The following is a 26,765-nucleotide window of genomic DNA, read 5'->3' as shown; positions in this document are numbered from 1 at the left end:
TTAGAGTGCAGGCTCAGTAGTTGTGGCACACGGGCTTAGTTGCTCCGTGGCATGTGGGATCTACCCAGACCAGGGATCGAACCTGCGTCCCCTGCATTGGCACTCAGATTCTTCACCACTGCGCCACCAGGGAAGTCCAGTAGGGTAAAGTTTTCATTTGCAGTGCTACATTAAGAAGACAAAAAAAGGTTTTTATTTTTAAAAAATCTCTTACTGAAAAATTTAGCCTATGACAAAGCAGTTAAGAACTAAAAATCTCCTAAAAATATCTTCTTTTAAAATAGCTGTATAGTCAAACAAGAGATAATTTATTAATTCTACTTTCTCAAATAAAATTCATATGAAATATTTATATTCATTACTTATTTTATGAGAGTTACTACACAATGTTAGCATTTCTCATTAAAAATATTTCAAATATTAACGTCGTATTGTACTATTCTAGCATATCTAGGAAGGCTTTACAGATTTTCTGCATTTAGAAACCCCTTCACCTTTATTAAGTATACCATATCAATTGTTCTGAACGTCTGGTGTTCCACAAAATGATTTAGGAGACTTGTTATAAATTTAACCTCTTAAAATGAGAGAGGAGGTATAGCTGAGCTTATTGCTGTTTGAAAGCAAAGTTCAACTTGCTTGGATTTGAGAAAGTCTAAAGTGATTGGAAACAGTCACTATGATGAAGGATTTTGTTTTTATCTTTTGTTTGTATATAAGACAGCTTTTTTAGTAGACACCTTGACCGTGCTCAGGTGCTTTAATGACATCATAATAGCGGGTTCTTGTTAGTGAACAGAAATCATTTAAAGACTTAGGAAATTCATATTATTTACTTTTAATACCTAAGGGGATATGAATTGCTTTTAAAATCAAAATTTACAGAAGAGATAGATTATGGAATATTAGAAAAGAATGGTTTGATGTGTGAAAAAATGTAACAAAAGATTCTTTAACCACCTCCTTCAGGTCCTTATTTCTTAAACTCTAGGCCTCTCTTTCACCCTCCATTTTCTATCCTTCCTTGGTATCATTGGCAGCTGATCTAAAACACCATTATTATTTGCATTAAACCTTGTACAAAAAAACTAATTTGTTCCTTACTTGTAAAATTATTTGCTTACAATCTGTTTCTTCTCTTAAGCCTTAAGCTTTTGATATGGGAAGAGTGGTCTCCTGTGTTTGAAATTTGTTAATTTCTTAAATAGAATATTGCTTCATATATTCAGTCATTAAACATTTAACAGCCTTAAGTGGGCAAGGCACTATGCTAGAAACTGGGAATTTAAAGGTGGAGTTAGACATAATTCTGCCTTTAGGATGCTCACAGTCTAGTTGGGGAAAATGGGATATAAACAGATGTTATGTAATAGAGATATGCATAGAATTTTAACAAAAGTGAGTGGAAAGGGAATGAACTAAATCTGAGATTGACGGAAGGTGTCAGGGAAGGCTTTTTGGAGTGGGGAAGGATGATCCTAAGGATCCCTGAAGGATGATCCCTAAAGTCAGATCCTAAAGGATGAAGGATTGTCATTGATTGGCCATGGAGAATGAAAGGGAGGGAGAAGTCAAGGATACTTCATATTTATAGCATAGGTAACTGGGTGTCACCCAAATTAATCAAAATACCAAGAGTAGAAGTGGGTCTTGCAAGAAGGATGATGAATTAAATTAAATGTGAAAACCGTACTTCCTATGGGAGAGATGGCGGGTGGGGGCAGGGGTGGGGTGGCTGTCCAAAAGCCGTGTGAGAGGTCTAGGCTGGGGTCCCTGATTTCGAGTAGTTTATATATGGTACTTAGACCAAGAGTTTGGATACGATCATTCAGATAAAGGAAATCAAATGAGAAAAGTCAAGCACCAAGTATTAGACTCCAAGGAATACCAATACCTAAGGAATGAGTGAAGGAAGGTAGAACAGCCTATTGCAGAAGTAATAGAGTCAGCATGAACAGGGTATGAGGAGAACCAGGAAAGCACGTTATAAGAAAAGTCAGAGAGTGTAGATGTAGTTAGAGAAGGAGGGAGTCATTAACAGTATCAGCTGTTACACAACAGTGTTCGTTCAAATGTGGCAAATCAGAGGTCATTATTTCCAGGGAAGTTTATGGATTGAGAAGTAAAGTGTAGGAGAAGGATTTAATATTATCACTGAAGACTAGTTTCCAGCAATTTAGATGAGAAGACGAAAGAAAGTAAATAAATGACTCCTTTTTAAACACTAAGGAAAGTGTTTTAGAGGGATTTTTGGAGTCTAGATAGTTGGTTGTTTTTTTAGGATAGGAGGTACTTGTGCATATGTTTAGGGACACGGTATGAACAGATTCTTACCTTGGCAGTTGAGGTACTTAATAGACTCTAACTAACCTTCTGAATATTTCTTGATACTATATGACATGGGTCCAACTGCAGGATAGTTCATAAATACATTTTGTTCATTCATTTCTCTGATCCTTACTTTTGGGCTCAACCATTTATTCATCAAATTATTTATTGAACATCTATCAGCAAATATTTATTGAACATCTACTGTGCACTAAGCATTGCAATTTTAGACTTCTCTCATCTTCTCTAGTTATTTTTTATTCAAAGCCCAACTTAGGACCAGCACCTTCTCTGATTCTTTCTCCATTGATTTCAGCTCAAATAAATTCCTCCTTTCTTTGGTAATTACTGCCTTTCTTATTCATATGATTTTAATCATGTGGCTTTGATTCATTTCACTTTACATATCTATGTCTTATTTTTGTAACTGAAAGTGTCACGAAGGCAAGGACTGTACCTTTATTTCTTTGTGTCCTACATGTAATGTTTGACACATGTTAATTGCATGAACATAAAATGAATATATCTATTTTGAAATTTTAAATATGTATTTATATTATGCTCTAAAATAGTCTGTGATGTTTTCTAAAACTTAATACTTTCCTTGCGACGATGGTAAGAACTATAGTACTTACTATCTGTGAGATCCTGAACATTTTTAATTTGTAGAATGAGAATAACAGTCTACCCTATTGAATTGTTATGAAGATTAAATGAGCTTTTATACACAGACCAGTAAATATATTCATTCATATCTGTGTAGATTTATATGTGTATATTTATGTGTATACATATGTAAAATATTTTAAGTGCTAAAAGTCAACAGATATTAGTTGCCCACATTTCACATCAGTGGGAGCATAATGAATAATTCAGAATCGATGTAGGAACAATTGATGTTGAAACTCTTTGGGTAAAAAAAGGATGTTTTTTCCTGAACCACATCCGAAAATAAAATATAAGCCCAACTGTGTTTTTTTCCCCCCTTTCTCCCCGCCCCAACCCCGTATCTCTGTTCTCCCATCAAATTGGCCATCAAGTCTGTCTCCCATATATGTTCCTTCTTCTCTTTCCCTTATGATTAGTTTAGGCCATTATCATTTCCCTCTTGACTTACTGCAGCAGTTTTTAACATGTCTGTTTGTCTCCAGTCTCTCCCTCTTCCAGTTGATTCTATCCCTTGTCACAAAATTGATCTAAAACACAAATCAGACTATGTCACATTCCTGCTTAAAACCTTTCAGCAACTTAAGATTGCCTTCAAAGTAAAACACAAGGCTCTGCAAGATGTGTGTCCTACCTGCTTCTTTAGCTGCATAGCTTAACATTCCCCTTCTGCATCAGATACACTGAGACTATTAAAATATCCCTGGATGTAGGGGCCAATAACAGATAATGGTCATTGCTAACACTGTCCTGTGAATGGTAAGGGGCTCCTTCCAAGCAGAAGGAACCCACCAATTCATCTGTTGGCCTATGAAATGAAAGAAAGCGACTTCCTTCGAAACAACTTCCTTCCTTCCTTGCTTCCTTCCTTGCTTCCTTCCTTCCTTCCTTCGAAAGTTCCAACTATAGTGTCCTCTTTAATCCACTTTGTCTTACACTCCTCCATGAACTCCTACATAACTCCCTCCACCAGGAAGTTAGAGTGGTAGAGCAGGGTGTTTTCAGTTCCAATCTGAGAAGATGATTAATAAGAGCAATCCTGTTGCATGACGTGATGCAGGCTTACTGTGTGACTTTGGAAGACATGGAAAGTAGGTGGTAAAAGGGTCCTGAAAGATAATTTGGTAGTGAAGTGCCATTTTTTAAGAGATACTTTAACAAATAATCTTCCTCGATGCTCTTTCCAGGTTAAGTTCTTCTTTTCTGGAGGTTTCCAGAATGATGCCTTCTCCGCTGTTCTACTTTGCTCATTGTATCACTGGATTGGTTTACATGTTTATCTCCCTCACTTTATTAGGAACTCTTCTAAGGCAGGGATTTTTTGTGTGTGTGTGTGTGTGTGTGTGTGTGTGTGTGTGTGTGTGTAGGTTTTAATTTTTATAATGCCACAAAACTTTCCAGAACCTTTAAAGTAGTTCAGTGGGTGAAAGGGTTTGTGAAGTTGACCCTGGATAAGAACATACTTGCATTTGACAATCTTCCTCAGCCTACATAACCTTGTTGTTTTTCTTACTCTGTATATAGGCCCCCAAAATGAGACTCTTCAATAGTGTCACTGTAAATAATTATTATCTAAATATTCATTACTTTAATACTAATGTAAGTAACATGCTTTCTGAGGGGTTATTGGGTTATTTACTAATAGATATATCATTTGTATCAGTAGATACTATAAGCTGGATTGTATTCTGAAAACAGATGATTAACATGCCTCAGTATATTTTTCAACTTTTTGAAAAATTTTAGTTTTGAGCTAGAATTTTCCATACTTGGCTTGAAAGAAGAAGCAAATTAATTTTGGAAAGGCTTAAGGAAAAACTGTTCAAATGGTTAAAACCTAGGAAAGAGTAGAAGAAATTACTTTAACTAGTTGAAAGTCAATTTGAATAACACACATGGTTGAACTTTAAACGCCAGAATTTTCCATTATCTTATTTTTACTAAGTATCTCATGAGGTATTAACAAAATAAACCTGTTGTAATATTTTAGTTCAGTTTATTGAGAGATGGCATAAATAGATGACAGTATTTACTTCAATAAAAATCTTTTTTCCCCAGTAGTTTCTGAATTTCTATTTCCCCATTAAGAACTACCCTTGACCTTGTTTTGAAGTCTTATAGATTCTGTGTCCACTTCAGAACACTGACACATGCATATAATATATTTTGAATTTCCTTAATTGAGCTAAATTGTTATATTGGCCTTTTTCACATTTGTGGTATTTGTATTTACTTAGTAACTGGGGCAAATTTCAATCAAACTAGTTCTGGATATTTTAGATCTGCAAAATTGATAATAAGGTAGATACGCTTCAAGTTATGTATGTTTGTATGTTGGATGGAGATGGTTGCATTAATATTGTGGCTTAGACACAAACCTTTTGAAATTAGTTGATATCCTATTTTTGATCATATGTTTATCTTGGACACCATATATGATTACAGATGTGTAATAGCGATAGTACTCTTTTTAATTCTTGCTGCCAGTCTTTCGTTTTCTCCAATTCACTTAAACATCAACTACATTGATATGAGGCTGTATATGGCAAACATATTGTATTAGTTTGCTAGAGCTGCCATAACAAAATACCACAAATTGGGTGGTTTAAACAACAGAAATTTATTTTCTCACAGTTCTGGAAGCTAGAAATGCAAGATCAAGGTATCAACAGTGTGGATTTCATTCTGAGGCCTCTTTTCTTGATTTGTAGATGGTTTTCTTCTCCCTCTATCCTCACATGGTTGTCCCTCCATCTGTGTTGTTTGTGTCCTAATCTCCTCTTTATATAAGGTCACCAATCATATTGGAGTAGAGCCCACTCATATGACTTTATTTTACCCTAATTACCTCTTAAAGGACATATCTCCAAATACAGTTATTCTTAGATACTAGAGGTTAGGACTTCAACATATAAAATTTGGGGGGACACAGTTCAGCTCATAACACATATATAAATTATTTAGCTTGTGTGTGTATATGTATGTACATACACATATATGTTTATACACATGTACAGTATGGCATATGAATAACATTATAGTTATGCACATATATATGTATATCCAAAGGAAAGATAACTATATTCATTTCATTACTATATATTCATGAATGTAGGAAATGAAAAATAATAAGATTCTAATATGCATATGCAATTTTTAAGCGTTATGGGACAGTCTGGATTTTAACTAATGAGCTCTAAATATGTGTATAATACTCAATTTGTTATTAAGAGTTAGATGCTGGTAGTTGGAAAGTGCCCTAAACACCTATGTGGGTGTTTGCCATCAATCCAAATTTATGAGTAAATCTGTATCCCTAGGTTAGAGTTCGGAGTCATCTTTAAGACCTGTTACTTAACCTCTTTAATTAAACTTGTTAAAACTTCATTTCATATCCGTTGCCTTTTGGCATCCAAACATCTTCAAGTCTGGATTATGAAAAGTTTCTCAGCTCCCTGCTTTCTGTCTCTTTTGCCTTTATTCTGTAACCTGTGAGTTAAGCTGGTTTTCTCTCCATTCCTTCAGTATGTCACGCTCACGCTATGATACATTTCACCCTGTCTAAAACATCTGCCCCACAACTACAAATCTTCAAGGCCAAGCTCACTCTTATTTTCACCTTTATTCTTTAAATATTGAAGCCTGGAATTAGTTCTACCTTAACTCCTGTAGCACTGATGGTCAGTACTACTCAAATAAGTTCAAATAATTAGAAGAGAGAGACTTGTAGTAAACAGATAGAGACCAGGTTTTGTTTTGTTTTTTTGTTTTTATCTCGCATAACACCCAGCAGAATTCTAGTTACATGGTAGATGATATAAGTGCTTATTAATTGATTTTTCAATAGGGAAAGTAAATTATATAAAATGAATTGTCACTGTGAAGAGCACTGTAGCCTCTAAACTTTTGCTTAGTTTATTTTAATATTATAGTCATTAAATAAGGAATATAAATGAATTACATAATTTTAAGTATTTAAATTGTCGATTCTAATAGTCATAACATTTGTTATTTCAGCTAGTTTGCATAAATACAAATTCAGCTTTTAAACATCTAAACTTCCCTTTATAAAATCAGATGTAGTATGTTCTGGATTAAATATTAAAAATTCCAAATGATAAGTAAAGCCTTGTCAGGTGACATCAATTTTTTCCTGTTTACTCGATCTTTCTCATTAGCATATAAGCATGCTATAATTTTTACAGATGTATACCTTTTAAGTAAAGTTTTCTTTATCACACATCCTCCAATAGATACTGCAAAATGCCTCACTGAAATTGTCTGTTTTAGCACTTCTCAAATGCATACAAATAGTCTGGGAATCTTGTTAAAATTTAAATTCTAATGCAGAAGGTATATACTTGCTGCTTTGACAAAGTCTCCCAGAGCTTAGTGGCTTAAAATAACAAACATTTGTTTGGACACAGCCGCGCTCGGGCTCAGAGTCTTTCACGTCCCTGCAGTCAAGGTGTTGGCCTGAACCGTAGTCATCTCTAGGCTTGACTTGGGGAGAAATTCACTTCCAAGCTCCCTCCTTTGGTTGTTGGCAGGCCTCCTACTTGTGCTTGCTGTTGGCTGGAAGACATCAGTCCTTTGCAATGTGAACCTCTCCATAGGGCAGCTCACAGTATAACTGCTTGCTGGGGAAGTGGGGCAGGGGAGCAAGCAATACAGAGCCAGAGTCTTTTTATAACCTATCTCAAAAGTAACATCACATCACTTTTGCCTTATTCTGTTCATTAGAAGGTAGTTACTAGGTCCAGTACACAAGGGGAGGGAATTGCATAAGGACATAAATACCGGGAAGTGGGAGTCAGTGTGGGTTCCACTGACTCTGACGTGTGCCTGCCGCATTAGGTCTGGGGTGGAGTCTGAAATTTTGCCTTTCTAACAAACTCCTGGGTGATGTCAGTGCTGCTCCTGAGAACGTCACTGTGAAAAGCAAGGATCTACACTTACTGCACCCAGTTCCTTTCTTTTATTCATTCTCTGTTGATCTCACTCACTCCAGCTGGGCTCTCTCACCCCTCACTCTGCTGAAATTGCCCTTGTGGAAGTCACCAGTGAGTTCTATGTCACTAAATCCAGCATTTGAAAACATTGATCATTCTTTCTGAAAATCTTTCTTGGCCTCTGGAACACCAGATTTATATAGATTTCTCCTCAGTTTTTCTGCTAGTTACCTATCTCCCTAACTATAAGAGTTAATATATCCTATAATCCAATCCTTGGACCTCTTTTTTATCTATAGTTGTTAACTCCTACATGGTTACAGCTAAAATTCCAGATATATGCTGACCACCCTCAAATTTATGTCTCCTATGTGGATTTCTCCCCTAAAATCCTAACATGTTTATCAAGTGCCTCAGTGAACACCTCTGCTTGGATACTGATAGTAATGTCAGACTTAAAATGTCCAAAACAGAACTCTATTCCTTCCCCTTCATCTCCCCCTCGCTACGCCCAGCGTGACAGTCTTACTTCTCGTCCATGTTTGCAAATCCAGCAAAGAGTTCCACTCCGCAATCAGCTGTTCCAGTGAAAAACCTGGGAATCATCCTCGAGTCTTCTCTTATGTAAACCATCGTTAAGCATTGTCAGTTTTGCCTCTTAAATACCACTTGATTTTCTCCATGATTCTTTATTCCAACATCACCACTCTAGTCTGGACCATCATTACGTTATTATACAAAGTTCTGCATCTTTTTATTATTGATTACAGCTTCCAACCTCTAGCCCAAGTGGTTTTACTCAGTCCATCTATTTTCCATGTTCATGGTGTCCTTTATCCTGTAGGATGAAGTTTAGATTCTTTACATTGTACATAAAGCCATACACAATCTGGCCTGATTCCCTCTCCAGCCCCATTTATCTCTACTTCCCTACCTGCACTCTGCACTTGAGCAATTCAGGGACTGAGCTATGATATAACACTCCCATTTGACTCTGAGTCTTAATGAAAATTATTTTCCTTCCTGGAATGCTTCCCTTCTTTGCCTGGTTAGCTTTCATTTAATTCAAGATTCAGCTTAAACATGACTTCATCCTAGAGGCTGTCTTTGACCTTTTAGACTAGGTGTGGGGTACTGACAATATAGTCCATAGTACTGTATACCTCTCTATCTTAACAGTCATTGTATTTTATACTAATCATTGAATTATCTTTGTCTTATTTTCCCTTTAAGCTGTAAAGCCAGATCAGTAGAAGTAGATTGAGGTATTCTGAAGCCTGAAACATATAATTTTGGGGACTCTATTTAAGAATAAAAATATGAAAATTATATATATATATATATATATATATATATGATCTTCATATACATTAAGTACAAAAGAGAATATTTATGAAAAGAATCACAACAAAGTAAAAAATTAAGTGAGCTGACAAATATAAAAACATATGACCCTGTGAACACACTGCTAGGGGCCCTTTCCAGAACCCAAAAGCTTAAGCTTCATTAAATTTCCAGTAAATACACCTCTTGACATGAGTCTTCTTTAAAGCTCTATTTCTGGGGGCTTCCCTGGTGGCAAGTGGTTAAGAATCCACCTGCCAATACAGGGGACACGGGTTCGAGCCCTGGTCCGGGAAGATCCCACATGCCGCGGAGCAACTAAGCTCATGCGCCATGACTACCGAGCCTGTGCTCTAGAGTCCGCGAGCCACAACTACTGAAGCCCATGCTCGTAGAGCCCATGCTCTGCAACAAGAGAAGCCACCGCAATGAGAAGCCCGGGCCCTGCAACGGAGAGTAGCCCCCGCTCACCACAACTAGAGAAAGCCCACGTGCAGCAACAAAGACCCAGCGCAGCCAAAAATAAGTGAATAAATAAATAAATTTATTTAAAAAAAAAAAGCTCTATTTCTAGTGACAACAGTAGTGTTTAACACAAAGCAGGTACTCAATAAATATATATTCTTTTCTGGTCAATTGATTTTTTTTTTTTTAACATCTTTATTGGAGTATAATTGCTTTACAATGGTGTGTTAGTTTCTGTTGTATAACAAAGTGAATCAGCTATACGTATACATAATATCCCCATATCCCCTCCCTCTTGCGTCTCCCTCCCACCTTCCCTATCCCACCCCCCTAGGTGGTCACAAAGCACCCAGATGATCTCCCTGTGCTAGGCGGCTGCTTCCCACTAGCTATCTGATTTACATTTGGTAGTGTATATATGTCCATGCCACTCTCTCACTTCGTCCCAGCTTACCCTTCCCCCTCCCTGTGTCCTCAAGTCCCTTCTCTACATCTGCGTCTTTATTCCTGTCCTGCCCCTAGGTTCTTCAGAACCACTTTTTTCTTTTAGAGTCCATATATATGTGTTAGGATACGGTATTTGTTTTTCTCTTTCTGACTTACTTCACTCTGTATGACAGACTCTAGGTCCATCCACCTCACTGCAAATAACTCAATTTCATTTCTTTTTATGGCTGAGTAATGTTCCATTTATATATGTGCCACGTCTTCTTTATCCATTCATCTGTCGATGGACACTTAGGTTGATTCTATGTCCTGGCTATTGTAAATAGAACTGCAGTGAACACTGTGGTACATGACCCTTTTTGAATTTTGGTTTTCTCAGGGTATATGCCCAGTAGTGGGATTACTGGTTTGTGTGCTAGTTCTATTTTTAGTTTTTTAAGGAACCTCCATACTGTTCACCATAGTGGCTGTACAAATTTACATCGCCACCAACAGTGCAAGAGGGTTCCCTTTTCTCCACACCCTCTCCAGCATTTACGGTTTGTAGATTTTTTGATGATGGCCATTCTGACTGGTGTGAGGTGATACCTCATTGTGGTTGTGATTTGCATTTCTCTAGTGATTAGTGATGTTGAGCATCCTTTCATTTGTTTGTTGGCAATATGTATATCTTCTTTGGAGAAATGTCTGTTTAGGTCTTAGCCCATTTTTTGATTGGGTTGTTTGTTTTTTTGGTATTGAACTGTGTGAGCAGCTTGTATATTTTGGAGATTTATCCTTTGTCAGTTGCTTGGTTTGCCAATCTTTTCTCCCATTCTGAGGGTTGTCTTTTTGTCTTGTTTATGGTTTCCTTTGCTGTGCAAAAGCTTTTAAGTTTCATTAGGTCCCATTTGTTTATTTTTGTTTTTATTTCCATTTCTCTAGTTGGTGGGTCAAAAAGGATCTTGCTGTGATTTATGTCATAGGGTGTTCTGCCTATGTTTTCCTCTAAGGGTTTTATAGTGTCAGGCAATACATTTAGGTCTTTAATCCATTTTGAGTTTATTTTTGTGTATGGTGTTAGGGAGTGTTCTAATTTCATTCTTTTACATGTAGCTGTCCAGTTTTCCCAGCACCACTTACTGAAGAGGCTGTCTTTTCTCCATTGTATATTCTTGCCTCCTTTATCAAAGATAAGGTAACCATATGTGCGTGGGTTTATCTCTGGGCATTCTATCTGTTCCATTCATCTGTTTTTCTGTTTCTGTGCCCGTACCATACTGTCTTGATTACTGTTGCTTTGTAGTATAGTCTGAAGTCAGTGAGCCTGATTCCTCCACCTCCGTTTTTCTTTCCCAAGATTGCTTTGGCTATTCAGGGTCTTTTGTGTTTCCATACAAGTTGTGAAACTTTTTGTTCTAGTTCTGTGAAGAATGCCATTGGTAGTTTTATAAGGATTGCATTGAATTGTAGATTGCTTTGGGTAGTATAGTCATTTTCACAATATTGATTCTTCCAATCCAAGGACATGGTATGTCTCTCCATCTATTTGTATCATCTTTAATTTCTTTCATCAGTGTCTTATAGTTTTCTGCATACAGGTCTTTTGTGTCTTTGGGTAAGTTTATTCCTAGGTATTTTATTCTTTTTGTTGCAGTGGTAAATGGGAGTGTTTCCTTAATTTCTCTTTCTGATTTTTCATCATTACTGTATAGGAATGCAAGAGATTTCTGTGCATTAATTTTGTATGCTGCTGCTTTACCAGATTCATTGATTAGTTCTAGTAGTTTTCTGGTAGCATCTTTAGGATTCTCTATGTATATTATCATGTCATCTGCAAACAGTGACAGTTTTACTTCTACTTTTCTGATTTGGATTCCTTTTATTTCTTTTTCTTCTCTGATTGCTGTGGCTAAAACTTCCAAAACTATGTTGAATAATAGTGGTGAGAGTGGGCAACCTTGTCTTGTTCCTGATCTTAGTGGACATGGTTTCAGTTTTTCACCATTGAGAACGATGTTGGCTGTGGGTTTGTCATATATGAGCTTTATTATGTTGATGTAGTTCCCTCTATGCCTACTTTCTGGAGGGTTTTTATCATAAATGGGTGTTGAATTTTGTCGAAAGCTTTTTCTGCATCTATTGAGATGATCATATGGTTTTTCTCCTTCAATTTGTTAATATGGTTTATCACATTGATTGATTTGCATATATTGAAGAATCCTTGCACTGCTGGGATAAACCCCACTTGATCATGGTGTATGATCCCTTTAATGTGCTGTTGGATTCTGTTTGCTAGTATTTTGTTGAGGATTTGGCATCTATGTTCATCAGTGATATTGGCCTGCAGTTTTCTTTTTTTGTGACATCTTTGGTTTTGGTATCAGGGTGATGGTGGCCTCATTGAATGAGTTTGGGAGTGTTCCTCCCTCTGCTATATTTTGGAAGAGTTTGAGAAGGATAGGTGTTAGCTCTTCTCTAAATGTTTGATAGAATTCACCTGTGAAGCCATCTGGTCCTGGGCTTTTGTTTGTTGGAAGATTTTTAATCACAGTTTCAATTTCATTGCTTGTGATTGGTCTGTTTATATTTTCTATTTCTTCCTGGTTCAGTCTCGGAAGGTTGTGCTTTTCTAAGAATTTGTTCATTTCTTCCAGGTTGTCCATTTTATTGGCATATAGTTGCTTGTAGTAATTTCTCACGATCCTTTGTATTTCTGCAGTGTCAGTTGTTACTTCTCCTTTTTCATTTCTAATTCTATTGATTTGAGTCTTATCCTTTTTTTTCTTGATGAGTCTGGCTAGTGGTTTATCCATTTTGTTTATCTTCTCAAAGAACCAGCTTTTAGTTTTATTGATCTTTGCTATTGTTTACTTCATTTCTTTTTCATTTATTTCTGATCTGATCTTTATGACTTCTTTCCTTCTGCTAACTTTGGGGTTCTTTTGTTCTCTTTCTGTAATTGCTTTAGATATGAGGTTAGGTTGTTTACTTGAGATGTTTCTTGTTTCTTGAGGTAGGATTGTATTGCTATAAACTTCACTCTAGAACTGCTTTTGCTGCATTCCATAGGTTTTGGGTCGTCGTGTTTTCATTGTCATTTGTTTCTAGGTATTTTTTGATTTCCTCTTTGATTTCTTCAGTGATCTCTTGGTTATTTAGTAGTGTATTGTTTAGCCTCCATGTGCTTGTATTTTTTACAGTTTTTTTTCCTGTAATTGATATCTAGTCTTATAGCATTGTGGTGGGAAAAGATACTTGATACAATTTCAATTTTCTTAAATTTACCAGGGCTTGATTTGTGACCCAAGATATGATCTATCCTGGAAAATGTTCCATGAGCACTTGAGAAGAAAGTATATTCTGTTGTTTTTGGATGGACTGTCCTATAAATATCAATTAAGTCCATCTTGTTTAGTGTGTCATTTAAAGCTTGTGTTTCCTTATTTATTTTCATTTTGGATTATCTGTCCACTGGTGAACATGAGGTGTTAAAGTCCCCTACTATTATTGTGTTAGTGATTTTTTCCCCCTTTATGGCTGTTAGCATTTGCCTTATGGATTGAGGTGCTCCTATGTTGGGTGCATAAATATTTACAATTGTTATATCTTCTTCTTGGATTGGTCCTTTGATCATTATGTAGTGTCCTTCTTTGTTTCTTGTAATAGTCTTTATTTTAAAGTCTATTCTGTCTGATATGAGAATTCCTACTCCAGCTTTCTTTTGACTTCCATTTGCATGGAATATCTTTTTCCATCCCCTCACTTTCAGTCTGGTTGTGTTCCTAGGTCTGAAGTGGGTTTCTTGTAGGCAGCATTTATATGGGTCTTGTTTTTATATCCATTCAGCCAGTCTGTGTCCTTTGGTTGGAGCATTTAATCCATTTACATTTAAGGTAATTATTGATACGTATGTTCCTATTACCATTTTCTTAATTGTTTTGGGTTTGTTATTGTAGGTCTTTTCCTTCTCTTGTGTCTCCTGCCTAGAGAAGTTCCTTTAGCATTTGTTGTAAAGCTGGTTTGGTGGTGCTGAATTCTCTTAGCTTTTGCTTGTCTGTAAAGGTTTTAATTTCTCCATCAAATCTGAATGAGATCCTTGCTGGGTAGAGTAATCTTGGTTGTAGGTTTTTTCCTTTCATCACTTTAAATATGGCCTGCCACTCCCTTCTGGCTGTAGAGTTTCTGCTGAAAGATCAGCTGTTAACTGGTGGGTTTTTACCTTGCTCCTTCATCTGCTGCATATTTCTCTGTCTTCTCATTTTGCTTAACTTACTGTGTTTGGGGCCTCCTTTTCGCAGGCTGCAGGTTCATAGTTCCCATTGTTTTTGATGTCTGCCCCCAGTGGCTAAGGTTGTTTCAGTGGGTTGTGTAGGCTTCCTGGTGGAGGTGACTGGTGCCTGTGTTCTGGTGGATTAGGCTGGATCTTGTCTTTCTGGTGGGCAGAACCATGTCCGGTGGTGTGTTTGGGGGTGTCTGTGAACTTATTATGATTTTAGGCAGCCTCTCTGCTAAAGGGTGGGGTTGTGTTCCTGTCTTGCTAGTTGTTTTGCATGGGCTCTAGCACGGGAGCTTGCTGGTTGTTGAGTGGAGCTGGGTCTTAGCGTGAGACAGAGATCTCTGGGATAGCTCTCGCCAATTGATATTACATGGGGACGGGAGGTCTCTGATGGTCCAGTGTCCTGAGTCCGGCTCTCCCACCTCGAGGCTCATGCCTGACACCCAGCCAGAGCACCAAGGCCCTGTCAACCACACAGCTCAGAAGAAAAGGGAGAAAAAAAAGAAAGAAAAAAATAAAATAAAATAAAATTTATTAAAATAAAAAATAAAAATGTATTATTAAAATAAGAATATTTAAAAAGTAATTTAAAAAAAAGAAGAGAGCAACCAAACTAATAAGCAAATCCACCAATGATAACAAGCACTAATAACTATACTAAGATAAAGATAAATATCAGAAACTAGTCAGTCTCATACAGCAAACCCAAAGCCTACAGTTGCTCCCAAAATCCACCACCTCAATTCTGGGTTGATTCATTGTCTATTCAGTTATTCCACAGATGGAGGGTACATCAAGTTGATTCTGGAGATTTAATCCGCTGCTCCTGAGGCTGCACGGAGAAATTTCCCTTTCTCTTCTTTGTTGGCACAGCTTCTGGGGTTCAGCTTTGGATTTGGCACCCAGGGCGGGGAGGGGTGTGGAATGCGGGGCGAGCTTACAGGCAGCAGAGGCTGGTGTGATGTTGCCCCAGCCTGAGGCATGCTGTGTGTTTTCCCGGGGAAGTTGTCCCTGGATCACGGGACCCTGGCAGTGGTCAGCTACACAGGCTCCCGGAAGGGGAGGTGTGGATAGTGACCTGTGCTCGCACACAGGCTTCTTGGTGGCAGCAGCAGCAGCCTTAGCGTCTCCTGCCCGTCTCTGGGGTCCGCGCTGATAGGAGTGGCTCACTCCCGTCTCTGGAACTCATTTAGTCAGTGCTCTGAATCCCCTCTCCTCGCGCACCCCGAAACAATGGTCTCTTGCCTCTTAGGCGGGTCCAGACCTTTTCCCGGACTCCCTCCCGGCCAGCTGTGGCGCACTAGCCCCCTTCAGGCTGTGTTCACGCCGCCAACCCCAGTCCTCTCCCTGCGATCCGACCGAAGCCCAAGCCTCAGCTCCCAGCCCCACCCGCCCCGGCGGGTGAGCAGACAAGCCTCTCGGGCTGGTGAGTGCTGCTCAGCGCCGAGCCTCCGTGCGGGAATCTCTCCGCTTTGCCCTCCGCACCCCTGTGGCTGCGCTCTCCTCCGTGGCTCCGAAGCTTCCCCCCTCCGCCACCCACAGTCTCTGCCCGCGAAGGGGCTTCCTAGTGCGTGGAAACCTTTCCTCCTTCACAGCTCCCTCCCACTGGTGCAGGTCCCGTCCCTATTCTTTTGTCTCTGTTTTTTCTTTTTTCTTTTGCCCTACCCAGGTATGTGGGGAGTTCCTTGCCTTTTGGGAGGTCTGAGGTCTTCTGCCAGCGTTCAGTAGGTGTTCTGTAGGAGCAGTTCCACATGTAGATGTATTTCTGATGTATTTGTGGGGAGGAAGGTGATCTCCACGTCTTACTCCTCCGCCATCTTGAAGGTCCTCTGGTCAATTGATTTTTGACAAGGGTGCCAAGACTGTTCAATGTGGAAAAGAGTAATATTTTCAGCAGTAGTGCTGGGACAACTTTTTGCTTATTGAGAAACAGCAGAGGGGGTGTGACGCCAGGACCCGGAGGCCCAGGGCCCTTTGTGGCCGGGGAGCTTTGGTCGGAACTCGCTGCTTCCACAGGTGGCAGTGGCACTGCGGGCCTCTCGAGCACAGGGGCTCCCTCAATAAATATTTTTGAATGAATATATTAACCGTTATTTTCAGTTATATTTCCATACATTTGACATTCAACAAGCTTTTCACAAATTATAGTTCTTTTTTTTTTTTTTTTTTTTATTTATTTATTTATGGCTGTGGTGGGTCTTCATTTCTGTGCGAGGGTTTTCTCTAGTTGTGGCAAGTGGGGGCCACTCTTCATCACGGTGCGCGGGCCTCTCATTATCGCGGCCTCCCTTGTTGCGGAGCACAGGCTCCAGACGCGCAGGCTCAGTAATTGTGGCTCACGGGCCTAGCTGCTCCGCGGCATGTGGAATCTTCCCAGACCAGGGCTCAAACCCATGTCCCCTGCATTGGCAGGCAGATTCTCAACCACTGCGCCACCAGGGAAGCCCACAAATTATAGTTCTACAAAAAGCTTTGTATATTAGAAAATTGTTCTTATATCAATAGTTATTTTACATTTTTGCTATGGTTATATTTCAAACAGCTAACAGTGTCCATATCTGTTAGCATATCACTGGGCTCTGTGCAAAAAGTCTGAGGTACCTCTTTACTAAGAGGAAAAAATTCTTTATTCACATCAAAAACGTACATTATAATCTTCTATATGTGAATATATGTTTGTGTGTCTCTCTATATTTTTATAGATCATCTATATTAAAACTTTAATTTTAAATTACTAAAATTTTAGTTTTTTAGATATTCCCACAAAGAGAAATCCATTGGGGAAAAACCATCTATTTTCTGCTTTCTTTATAGTATATCTTTTTAAGCATTTGTCTCTGGAATAATAGAGATACCAATATTTTATATAACTTTTAAAAATGCATTAAATGTTTTCTTTATGATGAATTTGTCCACAGGTTATTGGAATCAAGACTGTAACATAGCATTAAAAAGATAAGCTACTTGGCCTAAATCTTTAGAGTTTAGTTTGTTAAAATAGAATTAAGTTTAGTTAAGTTCCTTTTATAATAACATTTTAAATGTGCTGAGGAGTTGGTATGCTCATATCAAGATTATCAGGTATGTGTGTGTGTGTGTGTGTCTGTGTGTGTGTGTGTGTCTGTGTGTTATAAAGTGCAGCCCTCTGATCAGTGCGCACTTTTTCCTCCCATTTTCCTAAATACATCATGAAAAAAGGATGAGGTTTCCGCCTTAATTGCTTGTGCCTTTTATTCACATTCCTCTCTCAGCCAGAATTGTGAAAAGAGTGTTAGTAAAAAGCTGCACAATAGAGCTTTTCATTAGGCCTCAGCAAGGCACACAAAAGAAGGCTTTTGGAAAGAGTGAATGCATGAGTTTAATTTGCAGGTGGAGAGTAGATAAAAGGTGCTGACGCCTCTATTATTCTCTTACGTAGGTGACCCTTACCCTGTACAGCTGATCCCAACTACCATGGCAGCTGCTGCTGCAGCAACACCAGGCTTAGGCCCACTCCAACTGCAGGTAAGTCGGGAAACAATACATCAGAGACAAAGGTTAAGTAAATATCGAAAACAGCTATTATCGTGTTAACACAAAATAAAACTGACTAGTGATATTTGTCTCACATTTTTTTGTTTTTGAATTTATGTCTACTGATTCTTAACCCAAAGTTGGTTCTTTTAATTTTTAGGCCTGTTTTCTGTACTAAAGACAGTTTATTGTAATTTTTTTTATTTCCTGGTATGATTTAACAAAATGAGCTGTAGTTTTGCTTTGATTACTGTATGCCATAATTTCGTCACAGAATGGTCCTCACCAAGATAAAAAGAACAAAAAAACTACAAAAGATATTCAGATACTTATGGATCAAGATAGCTTACAAAAATTACATTTAAAATTGTTCAATATGCCCAGTATTTTTGAAGCACTCTTTATTCTCCTGCTAATGCCAGCTCAGTTGGATAAGCAAGGATAAGTAGACCAAATAAGCAGGTGCCTAAATGAGCACAACTTTATCCAGACATCCTAATTAAGACCTTTTTTAGCCCGGCAGAAGACATATTCCCATATATCCATGAATGTCGTTGCTGACTTTACCAGATGTCCAAGTGATTTTAGAAATTTTGTCTCTGGAGTTGGAAAGAATATCAATTAAATTATATTAAAGTTATCTTTCATTAACTGTTTAAATCTTTGAATCAGCATCCTACTACCCTAGTTTCTGTTGTTATGGACTTTATAGGTACACAGGTAATGGGAATAACAAATCATCCAATAATAGGATTAATCTCCCCTTGTGAGAAGTTTTATATTTTCCTTTGCCTGAAAGATGCAGTATCCATTAAAGCCAAGTATAAAGCACCCATGCTTAATAAAATTAAGTTGTATTCATGAAAGTGCATTGTCATGACAGATGACCCTAGCCTATAAGGAAAATATAGTTTAAATTGTAGCATCAAGAGACAGATACATCTGGTCAGCACAGGGAGTTATCAGACCTGGTGGGGTTCTGAGAAACCAGTTGAGTCTCACAGGAGAAACACAGGAGGAACTGAGACATACTGTGTTCTACAGAGGTTAATAACACCCATTCCTATTCTGCCTTTTCTCCGAAAGCTACAGTGTTAGTGTCTGTTTCTTTGAGCTGGAAATTACCTTGGAAATAACCTGTTGGAGCCATGGGGACAATAAAAGTAACAGCATTTGTTAGCCTTTGAAGTCTGAGAAATAACTACAATACAGAGAAGTGGCTATAATAAGTAAAACTAAAAAGAGTAGTGGGATTAAAGGAAGAGGGAAGAATATCCAGCAATAGATTTGAATGTGGAAAATAGGAGTTTTAGAGATCTAAGCTGTCAGTTTTCAAAACAAATTAGACATTCTCATTTCCTTTCACCATTGGATTAGTGGTGAGAGGGAGCAAGGGCAAGTTGGAGGCATCTCCTGTGTTTCATTGTAGAATTCCAGTAGAAGGTAGCTTTGTTAGGCAGCAGTCCAAACTTATTTTTCTATAAAGATAGCATTAGACTATTTGACACAAATTAAGTTTCATTTCTGCCCTTATAATGTGATATCAGATTCCGTTAAAATTTAAAGATACAAAAAAATTTGTTGATCAGAAAACAAGAAAAAAGACACCAAACATGTTTGCTTTTGCTTCAACTATAATTTGATCTATAAAAGGGATAAAGATATTTTGTGTAAGTGGCATTGTACCCATTAAAATAAATGAGTTTTGTTAGGATCTCAGTAAATCAACACTGCGGTACAACAAGAAAACTAATAATCTTAACTCTTTCCTGATAAGCCATTAGCTACTATTAAAACACAAACACATAACCACACACACACACACACACGGACTTTTTGCTCATGATTAAAAAACAGTACTCAAACCCAAACACATATTCCGAACGCATGTCATGGCGTTTCTTTTAGTGGACTTACTCTCACCTTTGCTAGGGTGCCTACACCAACCTACTTTTCTACTCCTATTCCTAACACTGTATTCACAGATCCCTAACCTTGACTTCACCTTTCCCCCAGCTGCAAAGGAGACCTGTAATACTCTCCCTCCCCTTGCATTAAAATAGCATCCAAATTCTTTTCTTCTCCACAAACCTTCCCAGACAGGTCAGAGAAAAGCTAACTACAATGCCTAGTCAGAAGTCTTATCTTAACCTTAACCCAGCATTCACCCCAATCTTGTGAACCTGCTTCTGAGAAGTTTCATCTCAGTGGAGTATAATGTATGAGCCAGTTTTAATTTTCTCCATACTCTGCTTTGAATTATACTGCTAAATCTCCATTTTCTATCCCTTAATAATACCTGGAGTAGACTTCATCACTTTTGAGTCCCTTTCAGTTACCAAGATTCTCTTTCAATTATTGAGATTCAGTCCTATGTTCTTATGCTAGGTTCTCTGGTAAGGCTTTCACACAAAGATTTCTCATTTAATTCTTATTACAATACTTTTTGTTATGTATTAATAACTCTATTTGACAAAGAAGAAATTTGGATCACAGAGTCCAAAATCCATGGTTTTAAAACAATTATACTTGCTTTTCCAAGTACAGGAGATTTTTTTTTAAACTTTGGAGACATTGCCCTTCTTAGGACATTTGCTAACTTAGTAACCTGCTACTACAATTATAACAACAATGCTGATTAATTGGTACTAATACAAATCGTCTATATGCAATGCTGAAGGAGACAGCAGCATTCATGACGGCTATCTACTTCACACTCTGCATTGTCTATTTCATACCTCTTTACACAGATATATGTTAATTCAGTATTCTCTTTTTGAACATCTAGATCCAAGAAAGGACCCTATAAATATATCTCTACTCCTGGTTGACTTTGTTTACCTACCATTTGTGTTTTCTTTTGAAATAATCATTTACAAGTAATTGTTCACGCTTGGATAATATTAAGTAAAACCAACAACCAGGGCCTTTATTAAAGAAGAAATAATTATTACAGTTGTCTTAAAAGGAAAACAAAATGACATGTTTTAAATTAAACCACTGTTTATTATTTTATCACTTCATGTTCCTGGATAAAATAATAAAATACTTACTATGCAAAAAAAATCACCTTACTGTATACTTTTAGGAGCAGTTAAAATAGTCTAAGCATTGTCAAATATTTATTTTTTATTTATATAGAGAAAATGGCTTAATCTGGATTATGTATATAAAACATACAAATTAACATGTTGTGCCCAGGCACCATTTTATTTCTTTCTTCTATAACAAAATATCTGTCCTTGTCTCCTCTGAGCTTTTTCCAGAGCTTTTAAGTCTTTCCTGAGCTTCAGATCCATATAGCCAACTATTTGTTGGCTACCAAGAGGAAACACAGACGTTACATGCACAATAAACTGACTACAAAATGGGCCTCACCAGTTCTCTTCCTCGCCCCCCGACCTGTTCATTTTCTGGTCTTAGCAAATGGCTCAACCCCGGAAACCATTAGCACTATGTTCAACTTCTCTTCTTCCCTCTTCCTCTGGACCTATTCATTCATTATCTGTCTATTCATTCTACCTACTAAATACATCAAGAATCCGTCTGTTCCTTTGCATGGTACTGTCACTCTGTGGGTCAGGCTATCCTCATTGCTTCCATAATTTACCACAGTAGCCCTGAACTGGCCTTTCTTTCTTCTCTTGCCCCTTCAGTGCGCTCTCTACTATACGTTTGTCAGAATGATCTTTAAGATTTCAGAAAATCTGACCATGTCCTTCTCCTACTTAAATACCTTAAGTTATACCTTGGTGTTTTCAAGTTCTCTCTCCCCTCTGGATCTTTACATGTGATGTTTTCTCTTTCGGGAACCCTATTACCCACCTTTTTTTTACCAAGCAAACTCCTAGTTATCCCTGAGGTTGCAAGTCAAAACCTCACTTTTTCAGGGAAGTCTTCATTGTCCCCAAGTCTTGATTAATGTAGGTCTTATATATGCCGGGAACACACTGTATTTCCCCTCTAATAGCACTTATAGAATATGTTTTAAATCCTACTTTCTGGCTTCTACCAGACGGCAAAATCTATGGAATTACTGACTCACCATCGTTTGCACTTAACCAGTGCTTGAAATATTTAATGGACTCAGTAAATATCTATTAAATGAAAGGGTGAAGAATGAATCTTAAGATTACACTTAAAACAAATTATCTATTTTTGTTAACTAGCTACTCTTCTTTGAAATAGTGGAATTAAGCTGAATATTAATGATTAATTTCCTATATAAATTAATTTTCATCCTTATGAAAACACTACGTGCCTGGTACCGTGTGTGGCACCACAGTATTTTAAAATTATGTTTATGATAGTCTGCTCCACACTACCTTATTCAGTGTGCTGCAACTACACTAGACTCTTCTCTGTCCTTTGACTTGCCGAAGTATGCTCCCACCTTAGAGTTTGGCATTACCTGTCCCTCTGCCTGGAAGGCTAATTCACCTCATTCAAGAATTTGCTCTAATGTCACCTCTCCTAGACTTAGTCTAACTAACCGCTTGAAATCATAAAATAACCCTCCAAGATGTACCACACTTCCTATTTCCCTTATTCTGCTTTTTTTCTATAGCACTAGTCATCTTCAAACATACTGTATAACTTACATATTATATTCCTTATTTATTGTCTGCCTGTTTCAAATATTCTCTAAATTCCACCAGAGCAGGGAGTGTCATTTTGTTGTTGTTGTTGCCCAATAATGTATCATAATGTATCTCACGTGCTCGGGGTGGGGTGGGGGGTGTAATGCCTAGCAAGTAGCTGGTGCTCAGTACATAGGAATAAAATGAAGAAACTATCAGGAGCCAATGGTCATAATCATTTTTAATAAAATAACAAAGCAGTGTATGATTAATTTCTGGAATAAATGATATTAATTTAAATACCAGGGAACATTATATTTTTAACCCTTATTAAAAGATTCTTAGTATATGAGAAATCTGTAGCTCTATCTCTTCTGCTCCTTCTTCCCTTTATCTTATTTGTTACCTTGGGCTGCTGCATAAAGAATGTGTTTTAGCATTTATTACAGTTTGTGTAATTCCTTTAAAGTTATAATTTTCAAAAAAGACCAAACATTTCAACATTAGTTTATTCCTATGTTGTTCATTAATGGATGTACAGGCGTAGATGAGACTATGAATTGACAGAGGTGCTTTTGACTCAGTATGACTCACCTTGCCAATACAACACTAAAAGAAATTATTTCTAAATAATGGAAAGGTATATTATCAAAATACTAGTAACTAGCCAATTAGCAATCTCATACACTGTTTACCCCATTCTCTTTTTTCCTCCTCTTCTCTTTTTTTCTTTCCCCTTCCTCTTCAAACTACTTATTTTTCTTCTAAGAGCCAAGGATGCCTTTTGATATTTGTTCTCCTAATATTGTCTCTTTTTAAAGGAGGGAGATTAACTTATACAGAAAACTAATCTAGCTTCATTTCAATATGAAGAAGTGAATCTAATTATTTAAGCAAAATAACTTACACTTTGAATCTTTTGGATTTTTGTGACTAGACAAAATCAGCTAAGCAAATTGTCTGTTTCTAATTAATGAAACCAAATGATGGCAGCAGTCCATCTAACATTTATTTCTCATATTCATTGTCATTCATTTGCATTTTACTTAATGGGCATCGTGAACTTTTTAATAGTAAGATTTGTAGTGTATCCTATTTCTGTTTTTTAACAAGGCTTCTAAGATTGGAAATTAAAAGGAAATATTTATCCACTTATTTCTCACTTTATAAATACTGTATTTGTGTTGGCCAAAAGATGGTTGCCACCTGTTCTACCTATAGGAAGCCAAAAATGTCGACTCCAACCAATGATTAATAGTGATAAGCAGGGGAAAAAAAGATTGAAATTCTTTTTGGATGGTCATATTTTACTCAACTAAGCAAGTAGCTTTCATTCAAGAATTTTTATTGAATTAATTCACCTTTTACTGATTTTAGTAGGATTATTTTTAAAATGCATAATAGTATTTTTGGAATAAAGACTCAAAATTGCAAATTGTCATAAATGAAATCACATAGGGCTACAGTTCCAGCAACCAGTAATATCAATAACATGAATCCTCTGGGATAGAGAATATGATAGATGACATGTGATCACAGGAGAGAATGAATTATATAAAATATCAACTAAAATCAATCATTTTTCCTAGCTATCAAAGGTACATGGAAGTCATAGTGGAAATGGCTTCGATTTCTATCTGATAGAGAGTAACATCAAGGTAGATGTAGATGAAAAAATGAAGTTCATCTTTTTATCAACCTCCTGCCATTCTCTGAAAGAGGTCAGTAATTATGACAGGACACAGATAAATGTTTCATATTTCCCAGAGCCTTGTAAGTGAGCATGGCTTTATGTGTCTGACCAAGAGAAACCCCTAGAAAATCAATAAGGAAGAAATAACCATGTGGAGAGGTCTAGATATGAGGCTTTTTACCTTCTTATTGAAGGAATTACTTACAAGGATGAATCCCTGTAAAGTATTCATCTTTACCTACCTAGACACTCTACTATTCAGTTTAACTCTTAGGTCACAGTCATTTCCATACAGGGTGAAAAATGATCAACTGCTCAACATTTCAGTTGCAACCCTGGTGTGTTGTTTGCTCTCAGACTTCTGTCTGCATGAGTGAGTTTTCTTGCAGGTTAAAAGAATGAATCCCCTCTTTTCCTCTCTCTTCGACCCTGAGCCTGCAGGGCAGACAGACAGAAGCACACATATGATTAAGACAGCACAGCTGCAAGTGTGAGTCATTTGCATATGTATTAATAGAGACAAAAAAAAAAACCCCAACAACAATTAAATTATATACAGAGACATTCTGCATACTAAAGAACATATGCAAATAGGCCTGAAAAAGTGCAGCCAACATTTTCTCTGACTTTTCCAGGCCCATATGGGCTAGAGTCAGAACCCAGCAGTGTTCAAGCATCTCCTTTAAGGAAAAACCTAGTAGGAACTACTTCCAGTTATTACCACCCCTAGGGTTCCCAGGAGCTGTTTGACATTTGGGCAATGGAGACAGTACCGGCAGTGTCTTTTTCATGCTATTTCTGTATTTCCTTGTTTCCAGCCGCTTCATGTTGTCTCATTACGTGTTAACAGAAACATCAGGACACGTGTGCTTTTCCACACTACCCATTTTTATTGTAATTACCAATCAAATGGTAAAGTTTAAAATTGTATTTGAAGTTCTCCCATTGCCTACGCTAAAGTAATATAAACTATTCATAAGTGCCAGGTTTCCTGGTCACAAGTTCATGCCCATTCCTCAATGGCATTCTGTGTTCTCTTAATCAAAACATGGTTAGGTTACTCTAAAATGTTTCTAGGCTAATTGCTATACATAAAAGGATTGCTAGGCTCAAGGCCAAAGTAGATGCAATCCTAGGAACAATACCAGTTTATTGTAATTTTAAAAGTATACAGGTTTTTCATTTTATCAAGAAAAACAGAACTACTCAGTTCTCTAGTCTTGGCTATATATAAGAAGGGAGAGAAACTAATATTCTTCAGATTCACAGATTGTATTTATATTAGAAATTTGTCGTTCAACCTAATAGTCGGTTTAGTTTATATTACTAGTATCCTTTAATTTATTCAAGGAATGTCTTACGAAGACAAATTCAATAAAATTTATTTAGGAATAAAATTCTACATAAGTAAAAGTTATCATCTTAATAGAACCAATAAGAATCTTGAGCCTAAAGAACCCAAATGAAGACAGATGCTCCTTAAGAGAAACAAACTCTGGTTGTGGTACCAGAAAACTGTTGAATATTATCCATGAATATTATCCATTATTTGTATGGCTAAATCTCAAAGCATGCAGCTGGAATATGTAAATTATATTACATATAACTGTTAAACCTAGGGCTGAAGTCTTTGTAGTTAATTAATTATATACAGGAAAACTTAGTCTCTCAGCAGAGGATAATTAGAGGGAAAATAACATAGACTAAAGCAAAAAAAGTTATTATTATATTAAGACATTATCTTTAGATTAATATTTTAAGAGGCACTGTTATTTAGCAAGAGCCAGTAAAATGTAATGGTTAAAAGGATGGTACCTGCAGCCATCTGTGCCTTAAATCATGGTTCTGCTATTTACTAGCTCTGTGATTCGGGGCAAGTTACCTAACCTCTCCATGCCATAGTTTTCTTGTCTGTAAATTATGGAATTAAATGATATCTTATTGTGAGAATTAAATGAGATAATATACATCAAGTTCTTAGAGCAATGAAAGTATTAATTACAATTTATGAAATACTATGTCCTAGGTAATAATAAATGCTTGGTATTATTAGTTGATTAATAAATGTTATTAGCTGGTATTAAAACTATTTTTTATGGCTTAAAGGCAGTCTTGCAAGTGAGGACTTGGCAGACTTTTCTTATGTGGATTTATTTTGCAGTTCAGCATCTAAAGCAAGTTAGTAAAATTGAGGCACATTTTCTTATTCATAAGGAAACAAGTGTTTTCCCCTGTGTGGTATAATTTTAAGGCCCATCACAAGCATCTATAGGAGACAATGAGTTTAATTATCCAAAAAAAAAAAAAAGCCCGAGTAGTTACTTAGGAGTATAGTGTCCTAAATTTTGCTATTGCTCACTCTTTATCTCAATATTTATATCTACAAAATGAAAATAATGCCTCCTGTCAAGTCCTATTTTTCCTTGGATATATTGCAAACTAATTGTCTCTATGAGCTGCCAGCAACTATTCTAAATGAATAACATAAATTTAAAATAAGTTATTTACGTAGATGCTTT

General features: G+C 37.1%; 1 protein-coding gene across 12 annotated transcripts in view; it reads left to right on the top strand.

Moving 5' to 3' along the window:
- Window positions 1-26,765, top strand: part of SOX5 (SRY-box transcription factor 5) — a 995,182-nt gene that overhangs the window by 876,912 nt on the left and 91,505 nt on the right. For all 12 annotated transcript variants that reach the window (XM_059935452.1, XM_059935454.1, XM_059935450.1 and 9 more), the window contains one exon: window positions 17,879-17,964. In XM_059935452.1, the coding sequence (XP_059791435.1) occupies window positions 17,879-17,964 (86 nt within the window). The remainder of the gene's footprint in view (window positions 1-17,878; window positions 17,965-26,765) is intronic.

Source organism: Balaenoptera ricei, chromosome 10 (genome assembly GCF_028023285.1).
Source record: "Balaenoptera ricei isolate mBalRic1 chromosome 10, mBalRic1.hap2, whole genome shotgun sequence".
Classification (NCBI taxonomy): domain Eukaryota; kingdom Metazoa; phylum Chordata; class Mammalia; order Artiodactyla; family Balaenopteridae; genus Balaenoptera; species Balaenoptera ricei.
Note: the sequence above shows the minus strand (reverse complement) of the source record. Positions and strands in the feature narration are given on the sequence as shown.